At 46.9% G+C, this 27900-nt stretch overlaps 1 protein-coding gene across 1 annotated transcript in view; it reads right to left on the reverse strand.

Annotated features, from left to right (window-relative positions):
• Positions 1-27900, reverse strand: part of ACOXL (acyl-CoA oxidase like) — a 307274-nt gene that overhangs the window by 250869 nt on the left and 28505 nt on the right. The window contains 6 exon segments of the mRNA XM_024743961.1: positions 7360-7492; positions 12341-12413; positions 14247-14333; positions 14650-14764; positions 20096-20194; positions 20546-20632. Coding sequence (XP_024599729.1) covers positions 7360-7492; positions 12341-12413; positions 14247-14333; positions 14650-14764; positions 20096-20194; positions 20546-20632 — 594 coding nt within the window.

The raw sequence follows: 27900 nt of genomic DNA on the forward strand, positions 1-27900 counted from the left end.
TGTTCTAGTTCTCCATGAACCCTCACCATCAGAAGGTCTTGGAAAGGTCATTTGAGGACATGATATCCCCAAACCCCCATCAACAGAGGGGCAAGACTCTCTTGAAAATGTGGGCTCTAGCACCTTCCACAGACCCTTGATTCACATCCAACAATGCTCACCATCGGGAAAGGCCGTGTGTCTATCACAAGGCCCAAGAGTCCCACCTGAAACCAATTTCTTCCCTTTGCTCTCCCCTCAGCCCGAGGAGATAGGAAAAGCTGCCCACCATCTTCAACACTGCAACCTTTGAGGACTCAAAGATGGTTATTTGGGCTCTCCAGTCATCTCTCAAGACCACGTGTCCTTCACTGAACCCCAGGAGGTCAGTCAGACGGCACGGAGCCCACCGCTCCCCATCCCACCACGTGGCTCTCACCACGACCATAGCCACTTTTCAGCCCCATCCAGACTCAGCCTCCTAATTCTCCACCCTCAGCTCTGAGCAGCCACTACCACCTCGGGGTAAGCATGTGTTATAAACCCTATTTGTGATCCTCACAACCTCAGATGTCATTTTTAATCATCAGTATACCTGAACTTGATTGTATAAGCTTCCAGGTCCCTTTTAACAATAATAACAGCCTACATGTACTGATGATTTAGTATTTAAAGCCCTAGCCAGTAAGTCCCCTACATACGAACCTTCGAGTTGCGAACTTTCAAAGATGCGAACGTGCGTTCACATGTCCAATCACGTAAGTTAGTTCATGTGTCTGGCGTACATTGTCACATGCGTGCATCCTCTAAAAGTGGTTGTGCCTTTATGTACTTTACTACACAGTACTGTGTAGACCGCAGTAGTACAGTATCTTTATTTCAAGCCCAGGATGTCCGGAAGCAAGCGTAAAAGCAGCGGTGATGTAGCTGGTACTGCTAAGAAGCGCCAAGCAATAATGATGGAAACAAAAGTGGAGGAAGAAGAAGTAACTGAAGAACCGAAGAGATTCACGATGCAGGAAAGGGCAAGGGGATTTTCTTTCTTTTCTAAAAAAATTTTCTAATAATTTATTTTTATTATTTATTTTTTTATTTTTGGCTGCGTTGCGTCTTCGTTGCTGTGCGCGGGCTCTGTCTAGTTGCGGCGAGCGGGGGCTGCTCTTTGTTGCGGTGCGCGGGCTTCTCATTGTGGTGGCTTCTCTCATTGCAGAGCACGGACTCTAGGAGAGCAGGCCTCAGTAGCTGTGGCGCACGAGCTCAGCAGTTGTGGCTCGTGGGCTCTAGAGCGCAGGCTCAGCAGCCGTAGCACACGGGCTTAGTTGCTCCGCGGCCTGTAGGATTTTCCCGGACCAGGGCTCGAACCCATGTCCCCTGCATTGGCAGGCAGATTCTTAACCAATGGACCACCAGGGAAGTCCTAGGATTTTCTTTATTTGAGGAGGCACTGTTAGTTTTTGAGGCACAGGACCCAAACCTAAAATGGTACACAAAGGTTGCAGCAGCCGTTCAGAATGCAATCCAGTGCTACGGTGTCAGTGTCATTCATCCATGACAAGAAAAAAAGAGCTACTACCCAGACATCACTGGATCGTTTTTTCAAGAGGGTAAAACCTGTGCCATCAACGTCAAGCGTGAATGAAACTGCAGTTGTCCTCTGTCTCCTATTGCTGACGAGCCTTCAGCTCTACCATCTCCCACCTCCTCTCCTTCCTCCAGTCAGTAACTCTTCTTGCCTGTTCACTCGATGCCAGCCCTGTATGCTAGCTGTTGTACTGGACTACTGTACTTTTCAAGGGACTATGCTGTAAAATTTTAAATGTTTTGTGTTTTGTGTTTGTTTGTTTTTTATGTATTATTTGTGTTAAAAGTATTAAAAACCTATTACAGCGTTAGTTGGGTACGTAGGCTCTCTTTGTTGAACTTACGAACAAATTGGACTCATGAACGCAGTCTCGGAACGGAAGTCGTTCATATGTAGGGGACTTACTGTATAAGCCCCTTACAGGTATTAATTCCCTCAGGCTTTACAACAGCTCTACAAAGGGGTGCTGTTATGATTTTTAGAGGTGTAGAGATGGTTCAATAACCTGCCAAGGCCATGCAGAGGCAGGATGCAAATCCAGAGAGGCTGATTCCAGAGTCCGTGTTCTCAGTGGCCTCACTCTGGAGTCTAGAACAGGCACAACATTCCAACTGCTTCCAGGCGTGCCAACCCCACTCCTCTCAACTCAGCAACTTTACACGGGGCATCTTGCCTTCCCTCGGCTCAGCGCTGGGCACTGGGACAAGGCGATAAGGACAAGCACGGCTCCCAGCAGCTGCAGTCCTGGCTAATGCCTGTGGTGAGGTTCTTCCTGACCCAAGGACTCAGCGGCCTGCTGGTGGCCTGCCATGACCCAAAGCTGTAACTCAGCCAACTCAGTAGCTCACACCTGTGACCAAGCATCTCCAGCTCCTAGGTATTCAGGAACTGTGTCGGGCTGCCCCTGTTCCCCCTTAATTCTACAGTATCTTTTAATAGTATCTACATGTCAATCTTATCTACTCAACATGCTGGGACCATCCTTCCAAACACGGGACCATTTACTACCGTAACAAGGACCACCGAAGTCAAAGGAAGCATAGTCAGTGCCCACCTCAGGCAAATTCCTTTACCTCCTCTGCCTCAGTTTCCCCATATGTGAAGTAAGGGTACCAATGGAACCCTCTCAGAGTTGTGCGAGGAGAAATGAGTTAACACCTGTAAAGCACTTATGACAGGCATGGCTTATAATAAAGGCTCAATAAGTATTATTTTCTTGTAACAGTCTTGGTGGTGGTGGTGATGGTGAAGAGATGAATTAACTCATGGAATTTTCACAATGTTTCCATCAGATGGATTTTTTTTTTTTTTTTTTTTTTTTTTCCTATCATTTCACGCAGTGAGAAAACTAAAAGCTCAGAGAAATTGAAGTGAAGCCCCAGGCCCACTACTCTCCAGTGGCAGCAGACCCTGAGCCCATCCGGGGGCGCCATGACCGTGGGGTCTCCTCCCTGCCCGCGGTTAGGAGTGGTGGCCTCATCCTGACAGAACAAAGTCACTTGACGCCTCCAGCATCTGTGCTCTGCAGGGTGTCCCCTTGGCCAGGGAGGCCCAAAGACTCAGCCTGCAGTCCCCCAGGCTCTCCTGGCCGACCACCCAACCCCGGGGGGGATCTGGGCCCCGCTTTAACTGTGACCTCACCAAGCACACGGCAGAGTTGCCAAAAGCAGGCGAGGCAAACAAGGGCCAGCTGATCATTTCACTCAAAGAAACGAGAGAAGCCGTAGCTTCCTCCACAGAAACCGTGCTTTCCAGCAGCCGGCAGGGTGGGCGTGGTCTCAGCGATCCCTGGATCCAGAACTGGAGATACAGTCCAGGACTCCTGACTTGTACTCAACACGCAGACCCTAGAGTATGGCCCCTGCGTGTCGCTGACACCCTGTGCGAGGTGCCCACCCACCCCGGGTGACTCCCTGACCACCAGGGCCTCATCCCTAACTGCAAAACGGGTGCCAACACAGTGCCCCCTCCTGGCACCCTAAGCCGGCACGTACATACGAAGCAGACACAAAGGGCAGTGCCTGGGACAGGACAAACAGGAAGGACGAAAGAAGACACCTTCTTCTGGGCGGAAGAGCCACAGAGAGTTAGAAGGGAGATGCCGCAACATCCGTCCCGGTCACCCTGGCAACAGGCTGAGGGGTTGCGATGGGGAGGCACAGAATGAATACATACTGAGAACTTATCTCCGCTAAGAACTAACCCAGGTGCTTTCTATGTGAATTCTGATTCATTCTTCATCCATTCTTTCAGGTCCTATTTGCTGTGCACCTACTCGGTGCCCAGCATTGTGTGGGAGGCTGAATACACGGCAGCGAACGAGGCCGGCAGGGCCCCTGGCAGTATGGAGCTTTTAGGCTCGCAGGGGAGACCTATCACACCATGAGTCGGTTATAACCACAATAAACGCTGCAAGGGGAGTGCAGAGCCTTGGAACATGACAGAGGGACCGCTTGCGGGCTGTGACCTTTCTGAAGGAGGTACATTTACCGGAGCTCTGAAACATCCGGGAAACTAACCAGGCGAAAGGTGGGGACGGGTTCGCCAGGCTGCACCGCAGCACGACGTGGGCGGGGTGAGAGGTCGGTCGTGGAAGGCACTGGAAACGAAGAGAATGTGTCTTGATCCTGGAGGCACTGTGAGGCCACAGAGGGTGACAGGGTGGCTGGGATGAGGCCAGGAATTTAGAACTGCATCCGTCTGTTCTGTGCAGTGGTTCTCCAAGGGCGGTCCTGGACCGGTAACCTCAGCATCACCGGCTAGAAATGTAGATTCTCTGGCCGCGCCCCAGAGCTGCTGCATCCGAAACCCTGAGGGTGGGACCCGGCTACGGAGTAACACCTACTTAAAGGATTAGGGAGACTCTTTTGAAAGTGGGCACCAGCTTGCCTTATGCTAGAATATTATTTCCATGCAAAATCGACCCCAAACTCTGGGCTAGACCTCGTGTACATTTCACATTTCCTCTACTTCTGCCTCCAAACCCACCGTGAATCTCCCCAGCTTCCTTCCTCCTTCAGAAAAGGCTTCTCAGCACCCCCCCACCCCAACTTCGGCTGCAGAGTTCTCTCAATGCGCATCCCCCTGCCCCCAGCTCCTGCCAAATGTCTTAGTTTCCTTTTCCTTTTGTCTCTGCTAATCATTTAATCAGACATGGCATTTTGGGGCACAAACGAAAACATGGCTATTACAGCAAGACTTTAAGAGAAAATCTGAAGATATTGAGAAACGCTATGAAAATGAGAGATAACCATGGGGGGAAAAAAACACATCTGGGCAGAGTTTAAAATGACCAGGCATGCTGGCCTTGAGCAAACATCACCGTGGGGAGCCATGGTGACAGTTTTCTAACACAGGAGGAATGCCCTTTGGAGAAAGGGATCCGTTTTCCACTCATCAGCGAGCACAGAAAAAGCAGGATCTTCTCAGGTTTCAGCTGAGAAAGCATCTGTCCTGTGTTTAAGCTGTAGGAGGGGAGGGAGCTGCCAAGAGAGCTGGTGAGATCATCCTCGCCAGAGATGCTCTCGATGAGATCACAGCGGCCAGGGTCCGTGAGGGATGACACATCGGCCGTATCTGGACCACATGGGTCTGAGGCCCGTCCAGCTCTGCGAGGGGTCTCCCCGTCACCGGGCAAACCCGCCTCCCAAACAGGGCAGGTGCCGACTCACGACCATTGTGTTTCGCTTCAGATACTCAGGAATCCAAGGGACACCGAGCCCCTCTGCAAAATGTCTCAGATCGCCTGGCTGCCTGGAGGCCAGGACTCCAGGCATTTGTTTCACGGAAAAGCCCATTTACTCCTTTCCCACAGCCAACGCCTATCTCCCCAGTAACAGCAGCAGGAGCTGCCATCATATCAGCAACAGCTCTGAGCGACGGGGCCCTTGCTCCGTGCCAGCAACGCACTCACATCCTCACCCAGGCCTCACCATTATCAGAAGGCCCATTTTACAAAGGAAGAAACTGAGGCTTAAAGAAGCCTACTGATCTGCCCACGCCCCCATGGCTGGTCACATCCAGGCTGAGGTTTGAGCCCAGGGTTCTCTGATTTCAGAGCCCACGATCGTGATAAGGCCTGTACATTGCCAGGAACGAAATGTGTGTGTCAGATGCCCAAAAAGGAATTGATCTAAATGTGTCCTCTTCCCCAGACACTCTGGAGTTGGCAGGGGCTGGCCCCTTGATAATGCTCAGGGAAATGGAGAAGGGGTGCCTTTTAAAAATCAGCCACTCTGTGTCCTCTCTCCCCACCCCCACTGCTCCAGATCTACTGATACTTAGAAATCAAGTCTCTCCCAGAAGGCCCCCCCGTGCCCCATCTACACCACCCTATGCCTGCCCCCCAGGACTCCACCACTGGCCTGAATGGGCGGACCGGTCCCTGGCAGGGTGGACATCCTTCACACGACATCACCCACTCCAAAACGTAACAGCACAGGGTCTCTACGGCACCTTTAGAGCCAGGAACCCGCACGTGGTTTTACTATTCACCAGCACCCTCCTCAGAGGGGCCCTGAGGCTGCTGTGATCAGAGGCGCCACTGTGCAGATACGGCTGCCCCCGCTTCACAGAACCCTGATCAGACTTCTGTCCCATCTTCTCTACGGTGCAATTCTGGGCTCGTCTGCTTTCTCTCCTCTTGCCTCCTTCTGGAGTCTGGAAAATGGCTGAAACTGTCTATCACAGACTCGGCAGAAGTATTTCCCTCCGTACTTTGCCGCTGCGCCAGCACCTTGGCCTCACCCCGGGCCCGCATCCTGAGGCCCTCCTGGGGCCTCACTGACTCCGCCAGTTCAGCTGAGACCCGCTGAGCCACTGTGGACCTGGGTCTTCAGAACTCAATACGCACCCCACTCACTTTGAAGAGCCACCGAAAACAAGCACATAAAGCAGCGCCCACGGGCAGGCAGATGGTCACTGGCTCAGGACTGAGGGTCACAGCTGCACCCGCTGACGGGAAGGGCACCACATGAGACAGCTCAGTCAGGCAGGCTTCCCGTGAGCAGTGCAGACCCGGCAGAAGGGAGAAAGGAAGGATTTTCCTGCCTTTCAGGTGGCTACACACTGATGTCAGGCCTGGAGTCAGGTGAATGAAACTTATTCCTTCTTGATGGAGAATCTGGGTTCAAGCCACAGATGGATATTCACGGGTACGTTAATTCTCCTTCCAGCTTCCCCTAGCTCAGTGGAGCTTAAGAGATACAGAGACAGGGAGGGACCAGAGAACAGACAGTGCAGTGCCTCGAGGAGCAGGCAGCCTTCCAGAGCTCTTCTCTCCTGGCTGCTTCTTCCAAACCAAGACAGAGGAGGGGGCGGGAGGAAATGGGAGGCAGAGTTGGCTTCTGGAGGTCTGGCCTCATGAACTCCTGCCTGTGATGGTGACTGTCACACGCCAAACAGCCGTGCAAGCATCAGTGCCCCCCAGTGAATTCAGCCAAGGCACGCAGGCCCTTATCCATGAGTCAGCTCTTAGCTGCTTTTCCAGAAGATGTGTTTGTTCTGAGCAACCAATTCTCCTGGGACCATCTTTAGTGGCCCTGTTACCGCAACACCTATGTTCCACCCAGCGTAATCAGCAGCACACATCTGGGATGCAGGGGGATGGGACCCCATGGTAAGAAGGCTGCAGAAAGGTCCTCTGTGCAGCACCAACTGGCACTCGCTAGCATCTAACCAGCAACCCAGGCCACCTAACACCAACCGTGGCTCAGGCAGCTCAACTCCTGACATTGTTACCCACCCCTGGGACAGGCAGAGAATAAACAGCAAGGGAAATTAACATCAGAGTCAGTTACCTTCATAGAGCCTGTAGCTTGGAAAGTCACAGCCAGTCTCAAAGGGGTCAGCACCGCCAACATCGCATTGAATCTTGCACTCTTGTCCTTAATGGGGGAGTGGTACTGCCCATCTGGAGCCATAGAACCAAACCTGCAGTGGGGGAGAGGCAGGTGGAAAAGAGAGATGGGGTTCATGTAAGAGAAGAACATGGTGCCTAGAAATGAGGTCAGGTGGCTCCCACGAGCACACACAGGGTTCCCCATCCTGGATCCTCCCTCACAAGGCAGCAGTGTGGGGAGCAGGACAAGTGCCTCCCCAGGAGATGTTGAGAAAGGCTCAACTCATGGAAAGTAAAAGCAGATTTCCCGCCACTACTACCCTGCAACTCAGCAGTGGACTCTGACAAAGAGAGGCATGAGGACTGCCATCATCAAACCAACACCAGAGCCTGGCTGTAAAGACGGCACATCAATCCATGTTTTTTGCTTGTTTTTTTGTTTTGTTTTTTTGTTTTGTGTGTGTGTGTGTGTGTGTGTGTGTGTGTGTGTGTGTTACGCGGGCCTCTCACTGTTGCAGCCTCTCCCGTTGTGGAGCACAGGCTCCGGACGCGCAGTCTCAGCGGCCATGGCTCACGGGCCCAGCCGCTCTGCGGCACGTGGGATCTTCCCGGACCGGGGCACGAACCCGCGTCCCCTGCATCGGCAGGCGGACTCTCAACCACTGCGCCACCAGGGAAGCCCCTAATCTACTTTTTTGTTGTTGAGATACAAATCATTTACCATAAACTTCACCTTTTTAAAGTGTACAGTTCAACGGTTTTTAGTATATTCACGAAGTTGTACAACCATGACCACTATCCAATTTCAAAGCATTTCATCACCCCAAAAAGAAACCCCATACCATTAGCAGTCCTGTCCCATACCCCGTACCCTCCAGAGCCCGGCAACCATTAATCTACTTCCTAACTCTATGGATTTGTCTATTCTGGACATTTCACATAAGTAGTAGCATACAATGTGTGGCCTTTGTGTCTGGCTTCTTTCACTTGACACACTGTTTTCAAGGTTCACGCATGTTGTGACATGTATCAGTACTTCATTTCTTTTTATGGCCAAATGATGTTCCATTGTATGGATATACCTTATGTTGTTTATCCATTCATCAGTTGATGGATATTTGTGCTGTTTCCACATTTTTTTGGCTCTTATGAATAACTGTTACGAACATTTGTACACAAGCTTTTGTGTTGATATATATTTTCAATTCTCTTGTAGACAACGTCTTTGTAAAGACCGAGGAGTAGAATTGCTAGGTCCTATGAAGACGTTAAACTTTTGAAGAATGGCCAAATTCTTCTCCAAGTTGACCACACCAGTTTACATCCCCCCCAGCAATGGATGAGGGCTCCAGTTTCTCCTCACCCTCACCAACACTCGTTATCATCTGTTTCTTTTACTACAGCCATGAAGGGAGCGCAAAGTGGTACTTCACTGTGGTTTTCATTGGCATTTCCTTAACGACAGTGATGTTGATGTGCTTATTAGCCATTTCAATACCTTCTTTGGATAAGTGTCTATTCATATTTTTGCCCATTTTTAATTGGGTCATTTGTCTTCTTACTGTTGAGCTGTAATATAGTTCCTTTTACAGTCTGGATACTAGGTTCTTATGATATATAAGATTTGCAAATATTTTCTCCCACTCTGTGGATTGTCTTTTCACTTTCTTCATAGTGTCCTTTGCTGCACAAGTTTTTTAATTTTGATGACGTCCAATTTATCTATTTTTTCTTTGGTTCCTTGTGCTTTTGGTGTCACACCTAAGAAATCATTGCCTAAACAAGATCACAAAGATTTATACCTATGTCTTCTTTTTTTAAATATTTATTTATTTGGCTGCCTGGGTCTTAGTTGCGGCGTGTGGACTCTTAGTTGAGGCATGAGAGATCTAGTTCCCTGACCAGGGATCGAACCTGGGCCCCCTGCATTGGGAGTGTGGAGTCTTAACCGCTGGACCACCAGGGAAGTCCCAGCACCTATGTTTTCTTTTATGAGTTTTATACTTTTAGCTCTTACATTTAGATCTGTGATCCATCTTGTGTTAATTTTTGTATATCATATGAGGTAAAGGTCCAACTTCATGCTTATGATATCCAGTTGTGCCAGCACCATTTGTTGAGAAGACCATTTTTCCCCATTAAATTATCTTATCACCCTTGTTGAGTATCAATTGACCATAAGTGCAAGGATTTATCTCTAGATCCTCTATCTATTCCATTGTCCATACATCTAGCCTTATGCCAATTCCACACTATCTTGATAACTGTAGATTTGTAGTAATTTTTCAAATCAGGGATGTGAGTCCTCCTACTTTGTTCTCCTTTATCAAGATTGTTTTGGGTAGTCTGAGTCTCTTGCATTTCCATAAGAATTTTAGAACCAGTTTCTCAGTTTTTTCAAAAAAAAAAAAAGGCAGCTGGGATTTTGACAGGAATTTCATTGAATCTGTACATCTGCTTACAGACCCCTTTCTGATCAAAAGATAAACCAACACCCTCAAAGTGTGTTGCCTCTGCTGTTCTGTAGTATTTGGGGGGCAGCTTAAATACCTATGGAATGGCTTTTAAATCAAATCTTGCTTACCAAAGAATATTCTATATATTCTCATATTTTCTACAGACCGTGTAGCTCCCTATTATTTTTCTTTCTGGTTGAATCTGACTTTCTAATCCCTAGTGCATTGGATGAATGCTAAGCCAGTGGGTCCAGGTTCTGGCCGAGGACTGTCCAGTCCACTAAGATCCTGTTAGTATGGGTGAAGAATGGAGAGCTCCAGATGTGTGGCTCTCCTTCCCTCTTCCCCATCTCCAGGAGTGGAGTGAGGCTGATTAGCCACCAGGAAAGGTACAGGCACCTCTGGGGAAGGCTGCTGGTCCTATGATTTCCTGGCATGGGCACTGGTCATTCCTGAGGAGGCCTGTGGCCTTCATCACCCACCAGGACAACTACAAAGATGCTTTTGTTGTTTCCATTCCATTTCTTACCAATTCCCAGAGGGAAAAATGTCAACCAGAATTTGGTCCATTTTAAGTTTGTTTCCACCATATCTTCCTTAAACTTTTGGCATCTGTGACATTTATTTACTGGCAAGAACTTGCAGGCAGTAAAAAGGAGTAAAGTTACCCCAGTGTTCATTGCAGCACTATTTACAATAGCCAGGACATGGAAGCAACCTAAATGCCCATCAACAGAGGAATGGATAAAGAAGATGTGGTACATATATGCAATGGAATATTACTCGGCCATAAAAAAAGAACGAAATAATGCCATTTGCAGCAACATGGATGGACCTAGAGATTGCCATACTAAGTGAAGTCAGACAAAGACAAATATCATATGATATCACTTATATGTGGAATCTTTAAAAAATGGTACAAATGAACCTATCTACAAAACAGAAATAGAGTCACAGTTGTAGAAAACAAACTTATGGTTATCAGGGGTGAAAGGGAGGAGAGGGATAAACTGGGAGACTGGGAGTGACATATACACACTACTATATATAAAGTAGATAACTAATAAGAACCTACTGTATAGCGCAGAGAACTCTACTCAATACTCTGTAATGACCTACATGGGAACAGAATCTAAAAGAGTGTATATATGTATATGTATAACTGATTCAGTTTGCTGTACACCTGAAACTAACACAACATTGTAAATCAACTATATTCCAATAAAAATTAATAAAAAGTAAAAAGGAGTAAAGTATTAAAGGAAAATTATAGGAAAGCAAGCAGCAAGCCTGATGGCTTGCTTCTTCACAAATTTAAATATCACTGTAGTTCAGGATTTTTATTGGATACATGAAATGCTGCTGAGAAAAGTAAAGTTAATTGGTGTTTCTTAGCCTCTGCAAAGAGCATAGTGAACCCCTGGGGCTCCATCCCTGGAATGCACTTGTAGAAGCAAACCTCATCTCATTCTTTCACCCATCTGACCTCACCAAGCGATGCTGGGAAATGACACTAAGCACCTCTGATATTATCCAATCAGTACTGGTTAGAACAGCCTCTGAAGCAGAAGGATGGTACCTTATCTCCTGTCATCCACAAAGGAGGCAATAACACTAATTATTTTATGATAACCAAAAAAAAATTTTTTAAGGAAATAATCTAAATGCCAACAATAAGGGATTCATACATAACTTATAGATCATTTAACAGTCTATTATGGCAACATTAAAAATGATAGGGGCTTCCTGGTGGCGCAGTGTTTAAGAATCCACCTGCCAATGAAGGGGTCATGGGTTCTATCCCTAGTCCGGGAAGATCCCGCATGCCGCGGAGCAACAAAGCCTGTGTGCCACAACTACTGAGCCCGCACTCTAGAGCCCGCGAGCCACAACTACTGAGCCCGTGTGCCACAACTACTGAAGCCTGCGTGCCTAGAGCCCGTGCTCTACAACAAGAAAAGCCACCACGATGAGAAGCCCGCACACCGCAATGAAGAGTAGCCCCCACTCGCCCTAACTAGAGAAAGCCTGTGCACAGCAACGAAGACCTAACACAGCCAAAAATAAAATAAATAAAAATAAAAATGATAATGCCTATGTGTATTTACTGTTACACAGAAACATTGGACATATAATGTTAAACAGAAATTACAAGTTATAAAAAATAGAATTTCTAAGTGGACCTCATTCAGTGAAAATCAAACATCTCTCTCTCTCATTAGATATAACCTTATAGAGAAAAGTCTGAAGTGTTATACGTGAAAGTATAATAAACATTGTGTCTGGATGACAGCATTTGGGATAATTTTAATTTTTTTTGATTTGCTTATCTACATTTCTCAATTAATTGTCAGTAAAATTGTAGGAGAGGTTATGAGAAGACACTCTGGATGTACAGCCCATGAGACCCAGGAACCAGGCCTGGGAAGGAGGGCAAAGGGCTCACACGCACAGCAAGTCCAAGTTAAGGAGACAACTACTCACTTATCCAGCAGGTTCTCCCTTGGTATCCGAACCTTGTCAAATCTCAGAATCCCGGTATCAACACCATGCAGACCTAGAGAGAGCAGATGGGAAACGGAGCTGTAGGGGGCAAGTTTATGTGCATCAGAAATACTGTCCGGGCCACTTCCAGGTCTGTTGCTGCTAAAACACAAAACCCTTTATCTCACTTCCAGAATTGTTGCTGCTTTCTTATTTGGGGTGGGGATGCTGTTTGCTTGCTTCCATGAAGAGTGGTGCCTGCTTCTCCAGCCCCCTCCTCCCTACCAAGAATTGAGGAGAAAATGCTAGACCCTCTGTGCAGCCCACCTGCTCTGAGGCCAGCTGGGGGGTGGGGTCTGGCGGGGACACAGCTTCCCACCTGAGCAGTTGCTGTGACTAGAAAAGGGAGAATTCTAGGCAACTGAAAGAACATCAGACTAAACACAGAGGAGGAGGAAAGCCCCTTACGCCCCCCCGTGACGCAGAACTCAAATTCCTCCCCCTTCTCGGTGCTTCCTCCCCAGAACACGGGGTGAATTTGTGACAGCAAATGCCTAGAATACATTGGGAAACGGCCAGAGAGACAGCAGTGGGTGGGTAGGGTGACCACCTCCCAAGAAGTTTCTTAAAATCTGCCAGACCCATTTCCTCAGGACACCTGTCAGAATCTGGGGTCTGTTTTTTGTACATCTCACACTTAGGGAGACTTACTCTGGGAGAAAAGATCTTTTTTTAGCGCAGGTCTTATTTAGAACATCACCCCTCGACAAGGTCACAGTGGTACTTACGAGCTTACAAGGAAACCAGCTCAGACTTTCTGGGTTTGCCACTGTCATGAATGTCTGGCAACACTTCATGAGGGCTGGGTGACCCCTCTACTCTCAACAGCACTTGACACGCCAGGTGTTTTCAAGGGATCAGGGCCTCGGTCACCTAAAGCACTTGCAGCCCATTCCTGCAGGCACGCGGTGCTCAATATCCCTATGGGGCCAGGGTGAGCTTAGCCCCGTCCTCCAAAGGATTGTCTCCTCCCCCTTCTCTTCTGCTCTTTCTTCTCTCTTTTTTGCCTTCTCCCCCCACCTGCGTTTTTGGCTTCACTTGACTGGGGATAATCAGTGGAGCCCACAGGCATGGCCTGCTCTCACCAAGCGTTCTGGGTTGCATTGTGTCTCCCCCAAGATTCATATGTTGCAGTCTTCACCCTTAGTACCCATGAATGTAACCTTATTTGGAGAAAGGGTCTGTACAGAGGCGATCAAGTTAAAATGAGGGCATTTGTGGGCCCTCGTTCAAATGACCGGTGTCCTTATAAAAAAGAGGAAATTGGACACAGACAGGCACACAGGAGAATGCCGTGTGAACATGAAGATGGCCACCTACAAGCCAAGGAGAGAGGTCTGGAGAATACCCTCCCCATCCCAGCCCTCAGAACCAATTCCCCTGACACCTTGACCTCGGACTCGTAGCCTCCACAACTGTGAGTCGATACATTTCTGTTGTTTAAGCCACTCAGTGTGAGTACAACAGCCCTAGCAAACTAGTCCACAGAGGCAATCCTTAGGACCCACTGAGGCTGGTGGCTCTGGGCCATGAAAGAGAGAACCTCAATCTGCCCTCTGAGGGCCCACAAGTCCAAGAAGGAGAGAGGAGACGCAACAGCTGGGGACAGGGCTGCCTCATGACTAGTGAACACGAGAGGCTGGGAGAAATGGGACCAATGCGTGTTCATAAACGGCAGTCTGCAACCTTCTGTAACTGCCATACACAGAAGACTAATCAGGCTTCAAAACCAGAGTCTTCTCTGCCTTCACTGCTTTCGTGAGTTAGGTTAGATTCTCACTGGGTGGGGTAGGGAACAGGCAGGAAGTGCAAAGAAGGGTGGGAGAGGGGTCCCCCGGGGACTCACCTTCTTTATACATCATATCAATAGCTGTCACTCCTGGGTACATGCTTCCATTTTCATCACGGACAGGAACGATGAAACAGCGGGGCCCTAAGGAAGGTGAAGAGACACTAAGGTCTCTAAAGATATGATCAAAGCTTTGCTCATTTCCTGGGACACTGTACAATTATGTTGATCTTGAAATTCATTCTGTTCTATGACTGTGCACTGCCCATTATAGTGTCTAATGTTGAATGTGATGATAAATCGTCTCATCATGTATATTTAGGAGATAATGTTAATGTTAGTGCTGAATTTTTTTACAAGGTAGAAACAGCCCTCTGAGGTGGGTTTTCTGTGTAAAGTACTCACGGGAGAATAGTACTAGTAAAGGGAAATATCCTAGGTTTCTGTGTCGGTAACAAACCTTGCGATCTTCCGTTTATGATGAGCTGGGCAAAGACTGCTGCATAATTCCCGTACATGGCGTTTCCAATGTACATCTTCTCAGCATTTTCGCATGGTGTGTCGATTACAAACTCCTAAACAGAAACCAAAGCAACAGAGTTTTCTTTCTTATGGCTCATTCCAACTCCTGGGTTCAGTGCAATGAACACTGTGAAGCAGATCCATACTGTGGAGCTGCACCCACTCGGGTGATTTCACAGAAAAGGAGCAGACGACCCAAAGTCGCCTAATTCCACCTCATGAGCTCAACGCCACCACGCTCTCACTGCAGTGTGCACTGCTCACCTCTACCTTAACTCCGAAACAGACTGGAAATTAAAGTGCTTTGTCAGCGAATATTCCAGTCAGGAAGATACGTTGCCACTTTCGATGGATGAAAGTTGTTCATTCACTTCTTCCGGGTCTCTCTTCTTTGTAATGTTGCACGGGCATGTGTACTATTTGTCTGAGCCTATGGCTTTAATGTATAAAGGCCTTCTTCATTGGGCTTCTTTCTCTCTAGACTACTCCACACTGAGTTTCTGACTTCTAAATAATCAGCACCAAACCCCTAAAAGCCCTGCTGATATGTATTCAGCTCTGCACACGCCCCTTGCCCCCAAACACTCCACCTTCGAGATTGACAAGAAAGGATGGAACATCCAGTGATCTGGGGCCCCTAGTTAGATGAGTCCATGTCTATGTATTTCATTTTGTCTACTGGGCATTGCCCCTTCTGGACCAATCGCTTGGTTCCTCATGACCTCCACTGTTTCCTGGGTCTTGAACATTCTTGCCTTTAAGGTATGGGTCTGTTGTTTAAATGGCCACTAACTCACCAAAGGTTAAATGTGTACACCGGGACGCAAACAAGACTACTAAGCAACCGTGACCCATTCCTACCATTGATTAGAATCTCAGCCCAGACAATTTTGATTTTTATAAAAAGAAATACCTCATTTAAGCCTTGGGATGATTGTTTCAGAACCTGCCTCTCCATTTTCCTCATCAATGAATACAATAATGAAAGGTTCCCTCAAAAGCTCATATGGGGCTTCCCTGGTGGCGCAGTGGTTGAGAGTCCACCTGCCGGTACAGGGGACATGGGTTCGTATTAAACCAAAAAGCATTTGTCAACAATTCTCCATCTTATTAGGGAAAGAATCTTAGAACATGCCACCTAGCTCGTCTCCATGATATGACCAAGGATTCCAGCTCAAAACAGTCCGAAGTTAGTACTGGTCAGGAATAAGCAGAGGGAAAAAATGTATTTTTTTGTTTTCACTCTGCTCAAAACTCTGCCTTCTTTTTCTTTCTCTCCAGGAGCTAGAACAGGATCACCATGGAAATGCCCCCATTCACTTCTGGGTCCTCCCTCCTTCTGCTTACCACCTGGGATACCCTTCAACCTCGTGTTAAGGAGAGACAGACCGTTAACTGCCAGCTCTGGATACCAGGTACCTGGGACAGGTCGGAGAGTCCCGGGAGGGTGGGTTGCCGGGGAGGGAGGGTGGAATGGTGAAAAGGCAGAATAGCAAATTTAATCAAAGCTGACAATATGGAAGATGTGGCCGAACCAAACCGACAAGCTATTGATCATGTAAAGATCATCTCAGATTTCAGATTTTTAAGTATACAGACTGCACTTTCCCTCTGGCCAAGAAATACAATCTTGGAGCCCAAGGAAACATTCCCTGACACATATGTGCACAGAGAAACTTTTAACACAGGCGAGGGCTTTTCAGAAACATAAATGGACAAGCTCTTTTTAAGTCTCTGGAGGCTGCTGCCCTTATCAGGCCAGCCAGGACTTCTTAAAGAAAGGAGTTATTGTGACTCTGGTGGGTGCAGTAACAAAACTCATGTGGTAAGGGGATGCTAACACCTTAGGGTGGGAAGGGAAGTAGCAGAGAAAGGTTGGCCTGGCAGAAAAGCTCTGGTGGGGCAGGGAGAGGACAGAAGGCCATCTGTTCCCATCAGCATCTGATCTACTCTGGGAAGGGAAATTTGTCACTTCTGGCAAAAATACTTGATTTGGAAAGTCTGCCTTAGCCAAAACTCTGGCATTAAAGCTGGATCTATGTCAGTCCCACACACACTACTATATATAAAATAGATAACCAATAAGAACCTGCTGTATAGCACAGGGAACTCCTGTGTAATACTCTGTAATGGCCTATATAGGAAAAGAATCTAAAAAAAAAAGAGTGGACATACTCTTTTTTATATTTTATATTTTATATGTATAACTGATTCACTTTGCTGTACACCTGAAACTAGCACAACATTGTAAATCAACTAGACTCCAATAAAATTTTTTTAAAAGCTGGATCTAAATAATGCACGCCATGTGTGTCGGTTCCTATTATAATTAACTGTTGAAGGCCAACAAAACGGTCAGTCCTGCAAGCACTAAAAGAGACGGCCTTGGCCAGAGAGCTCTTAGCCTCATTTATTTTTGCGATTTTGCCTAAACTGTAAAAATAAAACTCTCTCTTACCTTGAAACTCTCCATGCCGCTACTCAATCCATCATCCAAAAATAAAAATAAAACAACCAACCCACAGGAATGCCCAAGCAAAAAATGTAAGAGACTGAAACTGCCCTGGAGGGAGAGAGGGCTCATTTGATATGCTCTAACATTTAAAAAGGGAAATGAAGGGGAAAACACAGAAACCAATGAAGGAGAAAGCCATTCCCTGCCGAGCCAACCCTCAGTGGCCTGAGCTTACGATGGGCTTCTCCCCTCCCTCAGGAAGCAGCACGTTCACCAGCGTCTTCTCATCATTACGATTTCAACTTTGCAACTCCCCTGCCGAGAGTGGCAGCTGCCATAGCGCAGCAGGTAGCTAAATCATTTATGCTGTTTGGGGAAAATGGGACTAACACAGGGAAATGATTTCTGTGCAAAAAATAATAATAATAATTGTAAGAAGAAACAAATAAATAAGAATTGTGAGTGGGATTTTTTCCCTTTGATGACAGCAAGGTGACCTCAATACCATGGTTGCGGGAGAAAAAATGGGGCAGCCAAAACCCCAAAGATGTTTGGTCAGTGTCCCATCAGGAAAGCTAAGTTGTTAAGGACAATCCCCCTTGAACCTGAGATTCTCTCGTTAACTGCATAGCCATAAGTCGGTTTCCTAACCTCTGTGAGCCTCAGTTTCTCCACCTGTAAAATGGGGACAAGGATATCTTCCTATAACATTATAGAACATTTAACACAATGTTGCATGCAGAGTGCTTAGCCTGGCACTTAACACACGTGCTCAACGCACAGAAGTGGCCTATTACCACGTTCACGGGATTGTTGTTGTGACGGAGTGTGGTATACTATACTATACAGAGAGAGTCTGACACAGACCTGGCACAGAGGGAGCATTCAAAAAGTGGCAGTCCTTATTCTGCTTCTTACTATGACCTTGGACATCACTGGCTGCTGTAGAGAACTAGCGTCAGGACAGAGGAAAGACAGGACATCCTCCAACAAAACCCTCACCTGCATCTGTCACTCTAAGTGCTGACCACCTCCAACTAGCATTCTTGGGTCAGAAAAATCCTGGGAACAAAACTCCAGAGTCCAAATATGTAGAATCTGAAAAAACTGGTACAGGCGATCTTATTTACAAAGCAGAAATCAAGACAGAGACATAGAGAACAAGTGTATAGATACCAAGGGGAAAGGGGGGAGGTGGGATGGATGAATTGGGAGATTGGGATTGAAATATATACACTATTGATACTATGTATAAAATAGATAACTAATGAGAACCTACTGTATAGCACAGGGAACTCGGCTCAATGCTCTGTGGTGACCTAAACGGGAAGGAAATCCAAAAAAAGAGGGGGTATAGGTATACGTATAGCTGATTCACTTTGCTGTACAGTAGAAACTAATGCAACATTGTAAAGCAACTATACTACAACAAAAAAAACTTTTTTAAAATGAGGGAAGAAAATAGAAAAAAAAAAAACAACAACAAAAAAAAGCAAAGGACAACCTCAGCCAAAATGAAGACTGAGGGCTTCCCTGGTGGCGCAGTGGTTGAGAGTCCGCCTGCCGACACAGGGGACACGGGTACGTGCCCCGGTCCGGGAAGATCCCACATGCTGCGGAGCGGCTGGGCCCGTGAGCCATGGCCGCTGAGCCTGCGCGTCCGGAGCCTGTGCTCCGCAATGGGAGAGACCACAACAGTGAGAGGCCCGCGTAGGGAAAAAAAAAAAAAAAAATGAAGACTGAGTCACCACACGCACGTGTATGAGGCAACACCCACCAGGGTGTTGAGAGTAGGAGCTAAAGAGATGGGGACGGGGGTGGGATTTACAGAGCAGGGTTTATGCTGTGACCCATTTGTGGAGAGACGTCAAGTTAGAGGGTCTTACCTACATTTTGGAGTTCATCCCATACAAGTCAGGTTGTTTTGTGAAATTTTAGTGTTGTTTTTTTTTTTTAATTAATTTATTTATTTATTATTTTTGGCTGCATCAGGTCTTTGTTGCTACACGCGGGCTTTCTCTAATAAAATCAGGTTGTTTTGTGAAATTTTAGTGTTGTTTTTTTTTTTAATTAATTTATTTATTTATTATTTTTGGCTGCATCAGGTCTTTGTTGCTACACGCGGGCTTTCTCTAGTTGCGGTGAGCGGGGACTACTCTTCATTGTGGTGCGCGGGCTTCTCACTGCAGTGGCTGCTCTTGTTGCGGAGCACAGGCTCTAGGCACGCGGGCTTCAGTAGTTGTGGCACATGGGCTCAGTAGTTGTGGCTTGTGGGCTCTAGAGTGCAGGCTCAGTAGTCGTGGTGCACGGGCTTAGTTACTCCGCGGCATGTGGGATCTTCCCTGACCAGGGCTCGATCCCGTGTCCCCTGCCTTGGCAGGTAGATTCTTAACCATTGCGCCACCAGGGAAGTCCCAGTGTTGTGAAATTTTATTTCGGTTGCCATGTGGATTTGTGTGCAGCTCACAGGTACAGACATTGCATCATGCCAGCACCAAGGACCTGGCTCCCAGAAGGAGGCCCCAGCACACACAGTGCCCTCCTGCCACACACATCACACACGGTGCGATGGAACACGCCAACAGAGACCGCTTTTCCACCCATTTACCTGCTACTGTTAGGAAGGACCACAGAATGGATTAGGTCCTGTTCTCACCGAGTTTTTCCAAAGCATTAAGTTAATGAGTGTACATAATGGGCTTGGAGCAGTGCCCGTCCCACAGTAGGTGTGTTTAAGTGTTGGCTGGTGTTAGACTCAGGAAGGCTGAGCCTATGTCCGCTAAAGCACTTAGGCGTTTCTTCTGAATCTGAGCACCCTCTCGCCTGAGAGCACACACAGCAGGGGGGAAGGTGGACTCGGGAGAAAAGAGGGTCCGCTGTGTACAGGTCCGCTGCCCAGAACCGCCAGAACCCCGGGCAGAATGCTCACCTGTGCAGAGAGGTCAAAGGTGGCTTCTGTCCGGATCCCTCTCACGTTGCTCCTGTGGGCCCTCTCGGTCATTGCAAACATCCCTGTGTATTTCTGCTCCTGGAGTTTACTGGGTGTTAGAAGGGAATCAGCTAGTCAGACAGCTGCTCTAATTGCCTACCTCTCAGATCATTAAGAACGTTGGCGAGAAAGGGAGTGGTGAGTTGGAGATAATTATAAAAATTCAGTCTGGTGACAGCTAATGTGATAACAATATGACAGACTCAGTGCAATTTTTAAAAGTAGTCTTAAATTCTCATTTCAAACAAAGTTCTGGCTGACACTAATTCTGTTTTCTTTTTCTGCAAACACACATACACACACACACTCACACACACACACACACACCCCTAACTACTGTGAATTTTTAAGGCTCTCCATAGATGATATCTATGGAGGTACATGCCATACCTGGAGTGGCTGAAGCCATTTAGTTACACGTGCTGGGCTTCCGAGATTCCTGATGGCACCACCAAATAGCCAACAAATTATTCCACACTGGAAACAAGGAGATTACAGGCCATTGTTAGCAAGAGTCAACAATTTAATGATGACCAAACCCACTGGGCAAACTCCATTCAAGGAACACCGATCAGCTCATCCAGCTTTCCATATGCCCCACTAAAGTGGCAAGGCATCCACATCCTTCCCCTTGCTGCCTGTCCAGCCCCAGTTCCTCTGGGCAGACACAGCTCACGGTTTCCTCTCTTGGAGAGGTCACCCCTACAGCACAAAGCAACCATCCTCCATCCTCGGGGCTGCCCGGTTCACCCCATCAAATGACTTCTCGCAATGTTCGTTCTGCCTTGTCTGCAGGGTCTAGCTTAGGGCCTGGTACATTGAAGATGTGCAACAGCGTTTGTGCACCGACCCCAGGTGCCTGCAGAGGTGGGCTGTACCAGGAGAAACCCTCCCCAAACAGGAAGGTCAACGGGAGAGGCCAGGCTGCAGGACGAGCAGGCACTTGGCTGGGGATGAGACAGGCCGGGCTCAAATCCCAGCTCAGCTCCTAGCTGGCTGTGGGGCCTTGGACAATGACATAATGACATCGTTTTCCCATCGGACAAATGCACTGAACGACGAGCCTCCACTTCCTGAGCCCTCCCGCCTTCCAGACTCTGGGCTCCACATACTCACTGACCCTCGTGACCCCCCCGGGAAGAAAACACCGTCCCTCTCATGTGACAGATGGGGACACTGAGGTTCAGGAGAGGAAAGTGACCTGCCCACGGCTGCAGCTGAGAAAGCGTGCAGGGCTGGGGTTCACACCCAAGCTGCCTGACACCTAACAGCCCTTCATACGGTTGCTGCGAGGATTCAGAAGAGAAGGAAGGGTGGCTCGAGCAGGACCGTTTGAAGGAAGCAGGGGACTGACTGCAAAGACGGAAGAGCTCAGGTGTACAGACATTTGCTGTGCCTGCCGGTCAGCATGTCCCCACTCCTAGAAACACAGCCCCAGTTTCCCTCTGGGGAGCCCTCTTCCCCCAGAATCAGTCCAAGTGGTTCGTGGCTAATGCCAACCTCCAGCCCAGCTTTAGGATGAGCCTGGGACCCAGGACCCAGGACTGGCCGATCTGCATAACATCATGGCCAACGGGGATGCTTCGGGATGGACCCGTGATCTGGATGGGTCCGATCAGAGCTGCCACTGGGACACACGAGTCAGCTACTGGTGAAGAGAAACTCTTTTTGGAAGCAACGGAACCTGGAAGAATGGAGGCCAGGGCTCCTCTTGCCATCACGAGAGCTGGTGAAGGAAGCCAACATGTGGGGATGAAGGTGAGGTGAAACCGAGAGATGAGAGAGACCAGGTCCCACACACCCACCCCTGAAGCCAGCTACACCCTGAACTCTGCGAGTATAGCAGCCAATAGGTGCGCCTTTTTTCTGGGATCACTGCAATGGCATGAGCCCCAGTGGACACAGTGACCCCCAAGGAAGACCTCGCAGGGAAGTGGCAGAAATGGCATCTTCACATGCTCCTGTCTGACAACTGTCATCAGCCTCTGGTGAGGACCAGTCCCTGCATTACACGTGTGTGGTCAGCCTGATGCTAACTTCCGGAAAGGCCGCCCATCCACTCAGACTTAACCACTTGACCAGGTGAAACGCTTTGACATCACTACGGACGAATTTCACTAATCACACCTCACATAGGAGGCGCTTTTCATTTGGAGAATCGTCAGGTATCCTCGGAAGATGCTTAACGCCCTGATTTCTCAGAGCCCTGCTCTTCGGAATCACTGCCGACCCTGCAAACTGCATAACTAATTCCAACCCAGGAAAATGGAATCCATCCAGATGGTAAATTTTTTTTCCCCTAAACCCTCTTGGAAATCAAGTTAAAGAAAAATATTTTTCTAAAACTAAAACAGGTTGAATTTTCCAGCCTTAAATCTCTTTGGCTGGTGGCTAAAACGTTCTTTACAGTATAGTTTTCCTAGGTTTTACATTTTTTTCCTTCTCTTTGGAAAGGGGAAAACAATGAGTGTTTCAGCCACCTTTTGAAAGACTCCATTCACTAAATGCTATTAGTAGAAGCACCGGGCTGGATGAGTGAAACCCACAGGTTTGTGGAAAACTACAGGAGTTAACCGAGGCAGTGCCTGCGGGACCCTGACTCCCACAGTCTGTCCAAACGTGGGCCTCTTCCCCCACGTGCTAACCAGTGTGTTGCCAAAGCCACATGTTCCGAAGAGCAGGGAATCTGACCAAATGGGGGAGCCCCTGGAGGGCTCTAAGCAGACGACTCCTTGGCCCAATGTACACTTTGAGCTGGTGCCTCCTGTAAGGGGCATGGAGCCCAGCCCGGCAGGCAGACCAAAGGTGCCCAGCAAGTGGCCGCCACGGTGAGCCGGTGGGTGGTGGTCAGACTACAAGCCAGAAAGAGGGCCCTCACCAGGAACTGAACCAGCTGACAGCTAGATCCTGGACTGCCCAGCCTCCAGAAATGTGAGAAAACTCATTTCTGTTGTTTAAACCAGCAGATCTGTAGCACTTTATCAGCAGCCCAAGCAAACTAAGACAGAATGAGACGATTCATATAAGGCAAAAAGCTAGCCGTCATGGGGAAGAAGAAAAGGAAGCAGGTCATGTTTCTTTGGGCTGTAGAGTCCGTCCAGATTGCATCAGCCTGCTTGGCGGGAGACCTTGGGCCGGCTCCCAAGCTAGAGTGGGGATTCAAAGCCCTCAGGAGAGAAAGTCTCCCTGGCACCTCTGTCCTTTTCCCACCCCCTCACTGTGAGTCACTCTCCAAGCAGCCCCTGGCTCAGCCGGCACTTGGCTGCATGAGTTCAACTGTGTTTGTCCAAAGCACTTAGGGATGCCTGGAGCCTCTGGATGACATGGACCCGGTGGGTGAGAGAAGGCACTCGGGCCTGCGGGGTGAAGATGACGCTGACAAATTGATGCTCAGGTTGATGGCTAGCTCAGGTGACCAGGAAGGCCAGCAGGGGCCTTGGGCTGGCACCGAGATCCGGGGAAGTCGTGACCAACCCAGGGCTCACCAACCTGCTCCTGAGGCACTGCGTCCCCTCCCTGGAAGTCTCCCTCCAGCACCAACAGGAAAGGCAGCCACGGCCTCCTGGGCTGGACCAGAGGCACAACCTACACGTTCCGCTAACTGTCTAGGGTGTCCAAGCACAAGAAAACAATTCCCCTGCAACGAATGATGTGTGGGAAAGCAAAAGGGGTGAATCATCATTTTTGTTAAATGTTCCAAGATTCTTTTATTGTGACACAATACCTATAACATAAAGTTTGCCGTTTTAGCCATTGTTACACGCACAGTTCAGCGGTATGAACGACATTAACGGTATTGTGCAAACATCACCACTACTTATAAAACTTTTTCAACACCCCCAACAAACTGTGCCCATTAACCAACAGCTGCCCCAATTCTCCTCTTCCCCCAGCCTCTGGGAACCTGTAACTTACTTTCTATCTCTATGTATTTGCCTGTTCTCAAAATTTCACATAGGTGGAATCATACAGTATTTGTCCTTATGGGTCTGGTTTATTTCACTTAGCATCATGTTTTCAAGACTCGTGTTGTAACATGTACCAGAACTTCATGCCTTTGTAGGGCTGAATAATATTCCATGGTACCTCCAATATTTTGTTTATCCACCCATTTGTTGACAGACACCTGTATATACAATATTTTGTTTATCCATTCATTTGTCGACGGACACTTGTTTCTTTCCGCCTATCAGCTACTGTGAATAATGCTGCCACGAACGTTGGTATACAGGTATCTATTTGAGTCCCTGTTTTAATTCTTTGGGGTATATACCTAGGAGTGGAACTCCTGGATCATATGGTAATTCTAAATTTAACCTTTTCAGTAACTGCCATACAGTTTTGATTTTATGCATTCATTTAATATTCATGTACTGACACCTCCTACATACCAAGACTGTAGACGGAGACAGTCTTCAAGGAGTTTGCCCTCTAGTGGTGCTAAGAGACAAACAACAGACCTGGGAATAAATACATCAATCCAAAATGGGTACACTGTATATGTGTACCATATCTTCTTCATCCATTCCTCTGTTGATGGACTTTAGGCTGCTTCCATGTCCTAGCTATTGTAAATAGTGCTGCTATGAATATTGGGGTGCATGTGTCTTTTTGAATTACAGTTTTCTCTGGGTATACGCCCAGTAGTGGGATTGCTGGATCACATGGTATCTCTACTCATAGTTATTTAAGGAACCTCCACACTATTTTCCATAGCAGCTGTATCAATTTACATTCCCACCCACAGTGTAAGAAGGTTCCCTTTCCTCCACACCCTCTCCAGCATTTATTGTTTGTAGATTTTTGATGATGGCCATTCTGACCCGTGTGAGGTGATACCTCATCGTAGTTTTGATTTGCATTTCTCTAATAATTAGTGATGTTGAGCATCTTTTCATGTGTTTGTTGGCCATCTGTAAGTCTTCTTTACAGAAATGTCTATTTAGGTCTTCTGACCATTTTTTGATTGGGTTTTTTTTTTGATATTGAGCTGCATAAGCTGCTTGTATATTTTAGAGATTAATCTTTTGTCAGTTCCTTCGTTTGTAAATATTTTCTCCCGTTCTGAGGGTTGTCTTTTCATCTTGTTTATGATTTCCTTTCCTGTGCAAAAGCTTTTAAGTTTCATTAGGTCCCATTTGTTTATTTTTGTTTTTATTTTAATTAGGGGGGGGGTAAAAAAAGTTCTTGCAGGCTCCCCTGGTGGTGCAGTGGTTAAGAATCCGCCTGCCAATGCAAGGGACACAGGTTCAAGCCCTGGTCAGGGAAGATCCCACATGCCATGGAGCAACTAAGCCCGTGCGCCACAACTACTGAGCATGCACTCTAGAGCTGGCGCACCACAACTACTGAGCCTGCGTTCCACAACTACTGAAGTCCACGTGCCTAGAGCCCGTGCTCCACAACAAGAAAAGCCACTGCAATGAGAAGCCCGCACACCACAACAAAGAGTAGCCCCCGCTTGCTGCAACTAAAGAAAGCCCACGCACAGCAATGAGGACCCAACGCAGCCAAAAATAAATTAATTTTTTTAAAAAAGATCTTGCTGCGATTTACATCAGAGAATGTGCTGCCTATGTTTTCCTCTAAGAATTTTATAGTGTCTGGCCTTACATTTAGGTCTTTAATCCATTTTGAGTTTATTTTTCTGTATGGTGTTAGGGAGTGTTCTAATTTCATTCTTTTACATGTACTTGTCCAGTTTTCCCAGCCACTTATTGAAGAGGCTGTCTTTGCTCCATTGTATATTCTGGGCTCCTTTTGTCACAGATTAGGTGACTACAGGTGCGTGGGTTTATCTCTGGGCTTTCTATCCTGTTCCATTGATCTATATTTCTGTTTTTGTGCCAGTACCATACTGTCTTGAACACTGTAGCTTTGTAGTATAGTCTGAAGTCAGGGAGGCTGATTCCTCCAGCTCCATTTTTCTTTCTCAAGATTGCTTTGGCTATTCGGGGTCATTTTGTGTTTCCATACAAATTGTAAAATTTTTTGTTCTAGTTCTGTGAAAAATGCCATTGGTAATTTGATAGGGATTGCACTGAATATGTAGATTGCTTTGGGTAGTATAGTTGTTTTCACGATATTGGTTCTTCCAATACAAGAACATGGTATATCTCTCCATCTGTTTGTGTCATCTCTGATTTCTTTCATCAGTGTCTTATAGTTTTCTGCATACAGGTCTTTTGCCTCCTTAGGTAGGTATATTCCTAGATATTTTATTCTTTTTGTTGCAATGGTATATGGGATTGTTTCCTTAATTTCTGTTTCTGATCTTTCATTGTTAGTGTATAGGATTGCAAGAGATTTCTGTTTATTAATTTTGTACCCTGCAACTTTACTAAATTCATTAATTAGCTCTAATAGCTTTATGGTGGCATCTTTAGGATTCTCTACGTATAGTATCATGTCATCTGCAAACAGTGACAGTTTTACTTCTTCTTTTCCAATTCGGATTCCTTTTATTTCTTTTTCTTCTCTGACTGCCGTGCCTACGACTTCCAAAACTATGTTAAATAATAGCAGCGAGAGTGGACACCCTTGTCTTGTTCCTGATCTTAGAGCAAATGCTTTCAGTTTTTCACCATTGAGAATAATGTTTGCTGTGGGTTTGTCATATATGTATGGCCTTTATTATGTTGAGGTAGGTTCCCTCTATGCCCACTTTCTGGAGAGTTTTTATCATAAATGGGTGTTGAATTTTGCTGAAAGCTTTTTCTGCCTCTATTGAAATGATCATATGGTTTTTATTCTTCAATTTGTTAATTGTGTATCATGTGTATCACATTGCTTGATTTGCATATACTGCAGAATCCTTGCATTTTGCTGTGCAATAGAAGCTAACACAACATTGTAAAGCAACTATACTCCAATAAAAATTAATCTTAAACCCCTCCAAAAAAAAACATGATCATAAAAAAAAAATGGGTAAATGCCATGACAGAATACTGCAAGGCACAAAGACAGATGACAACATGTACGTGGGATTTAAACAGCAGGCTTGAGGGAGGTTTACCTGAAGGAAGGACACTTGAACTGGGACTTGAAGAATGAGTAGGTGTCAGGCAGGTGAAGGAGGGGAAAAGATGGTTCTAGGATGATAGCATGAGAGGTCCAAATATGGAAACAAGGGACTGAAAGAAGGCCAAGACAGCAGATCTCCCGGGTAGGACTACGTGGCACAGAAGGTGTCTGGAGACATGAGTGTAGGGCCATACCCCACGAGAACCTGTGAGACATGTCAAGGGTTGGAGGGTTTCTCTAAAGCTAACAGGAAGGGGTTTTCAGCTGAGATTGATGTGATCAGAGAAGCATTTTTAAAGATCCAGTCCTTTAAATCTATTCAAATTTCCTTCTAGGATACTCAGGAGTAAAACTTTCTTAAAAAGCTTTTTATTGTGGAAAATGTCAAACAAAATAGAAGAGTATCATAAACTCAGTGATGCCCAGCTCATGATCCATTTTATTAATCTTTCCCCCAATTCACTCTCCCATTCTATACCCCAGATGATCTCGAAGTTTATCCCAGACATCCTGTCATTTCATCCGTAAGTAGTATTTCCTATGCATCTGTAAAGAATAAAGACTCTTTTTTTTAAAAAATTGTTTTATTTATTTATTTATTTTTTGCTGCATTGGGTCTCTGTTGCCGTGCGCAGGCTTCCTCTGGTTGCAGAGAGCGGGGGCTACTCTTCGTTGCGGTGCGCGGGCTTCTCATTGCAGTGGCTTCTCTTGTTGCAAAGCAC

Source organism: Neophocaena asiaeorientalis, unplaced genomic scaffold (assembly GCF_003031525.2).
Source record: "Neophocaena asiaeorientalis asiaeorientalis breed wild unplaced genomic scaffold, Neophocaena_asiaeorientalis_V1.1 scaffold114, whole genome shotgun sequence".
NCBI lineage: Eukaryota > Metazoa > Chordata > Mammalia > Artiodactyla > Phocoenidae > Neophocaena > Neophocaena asiaeorientalis.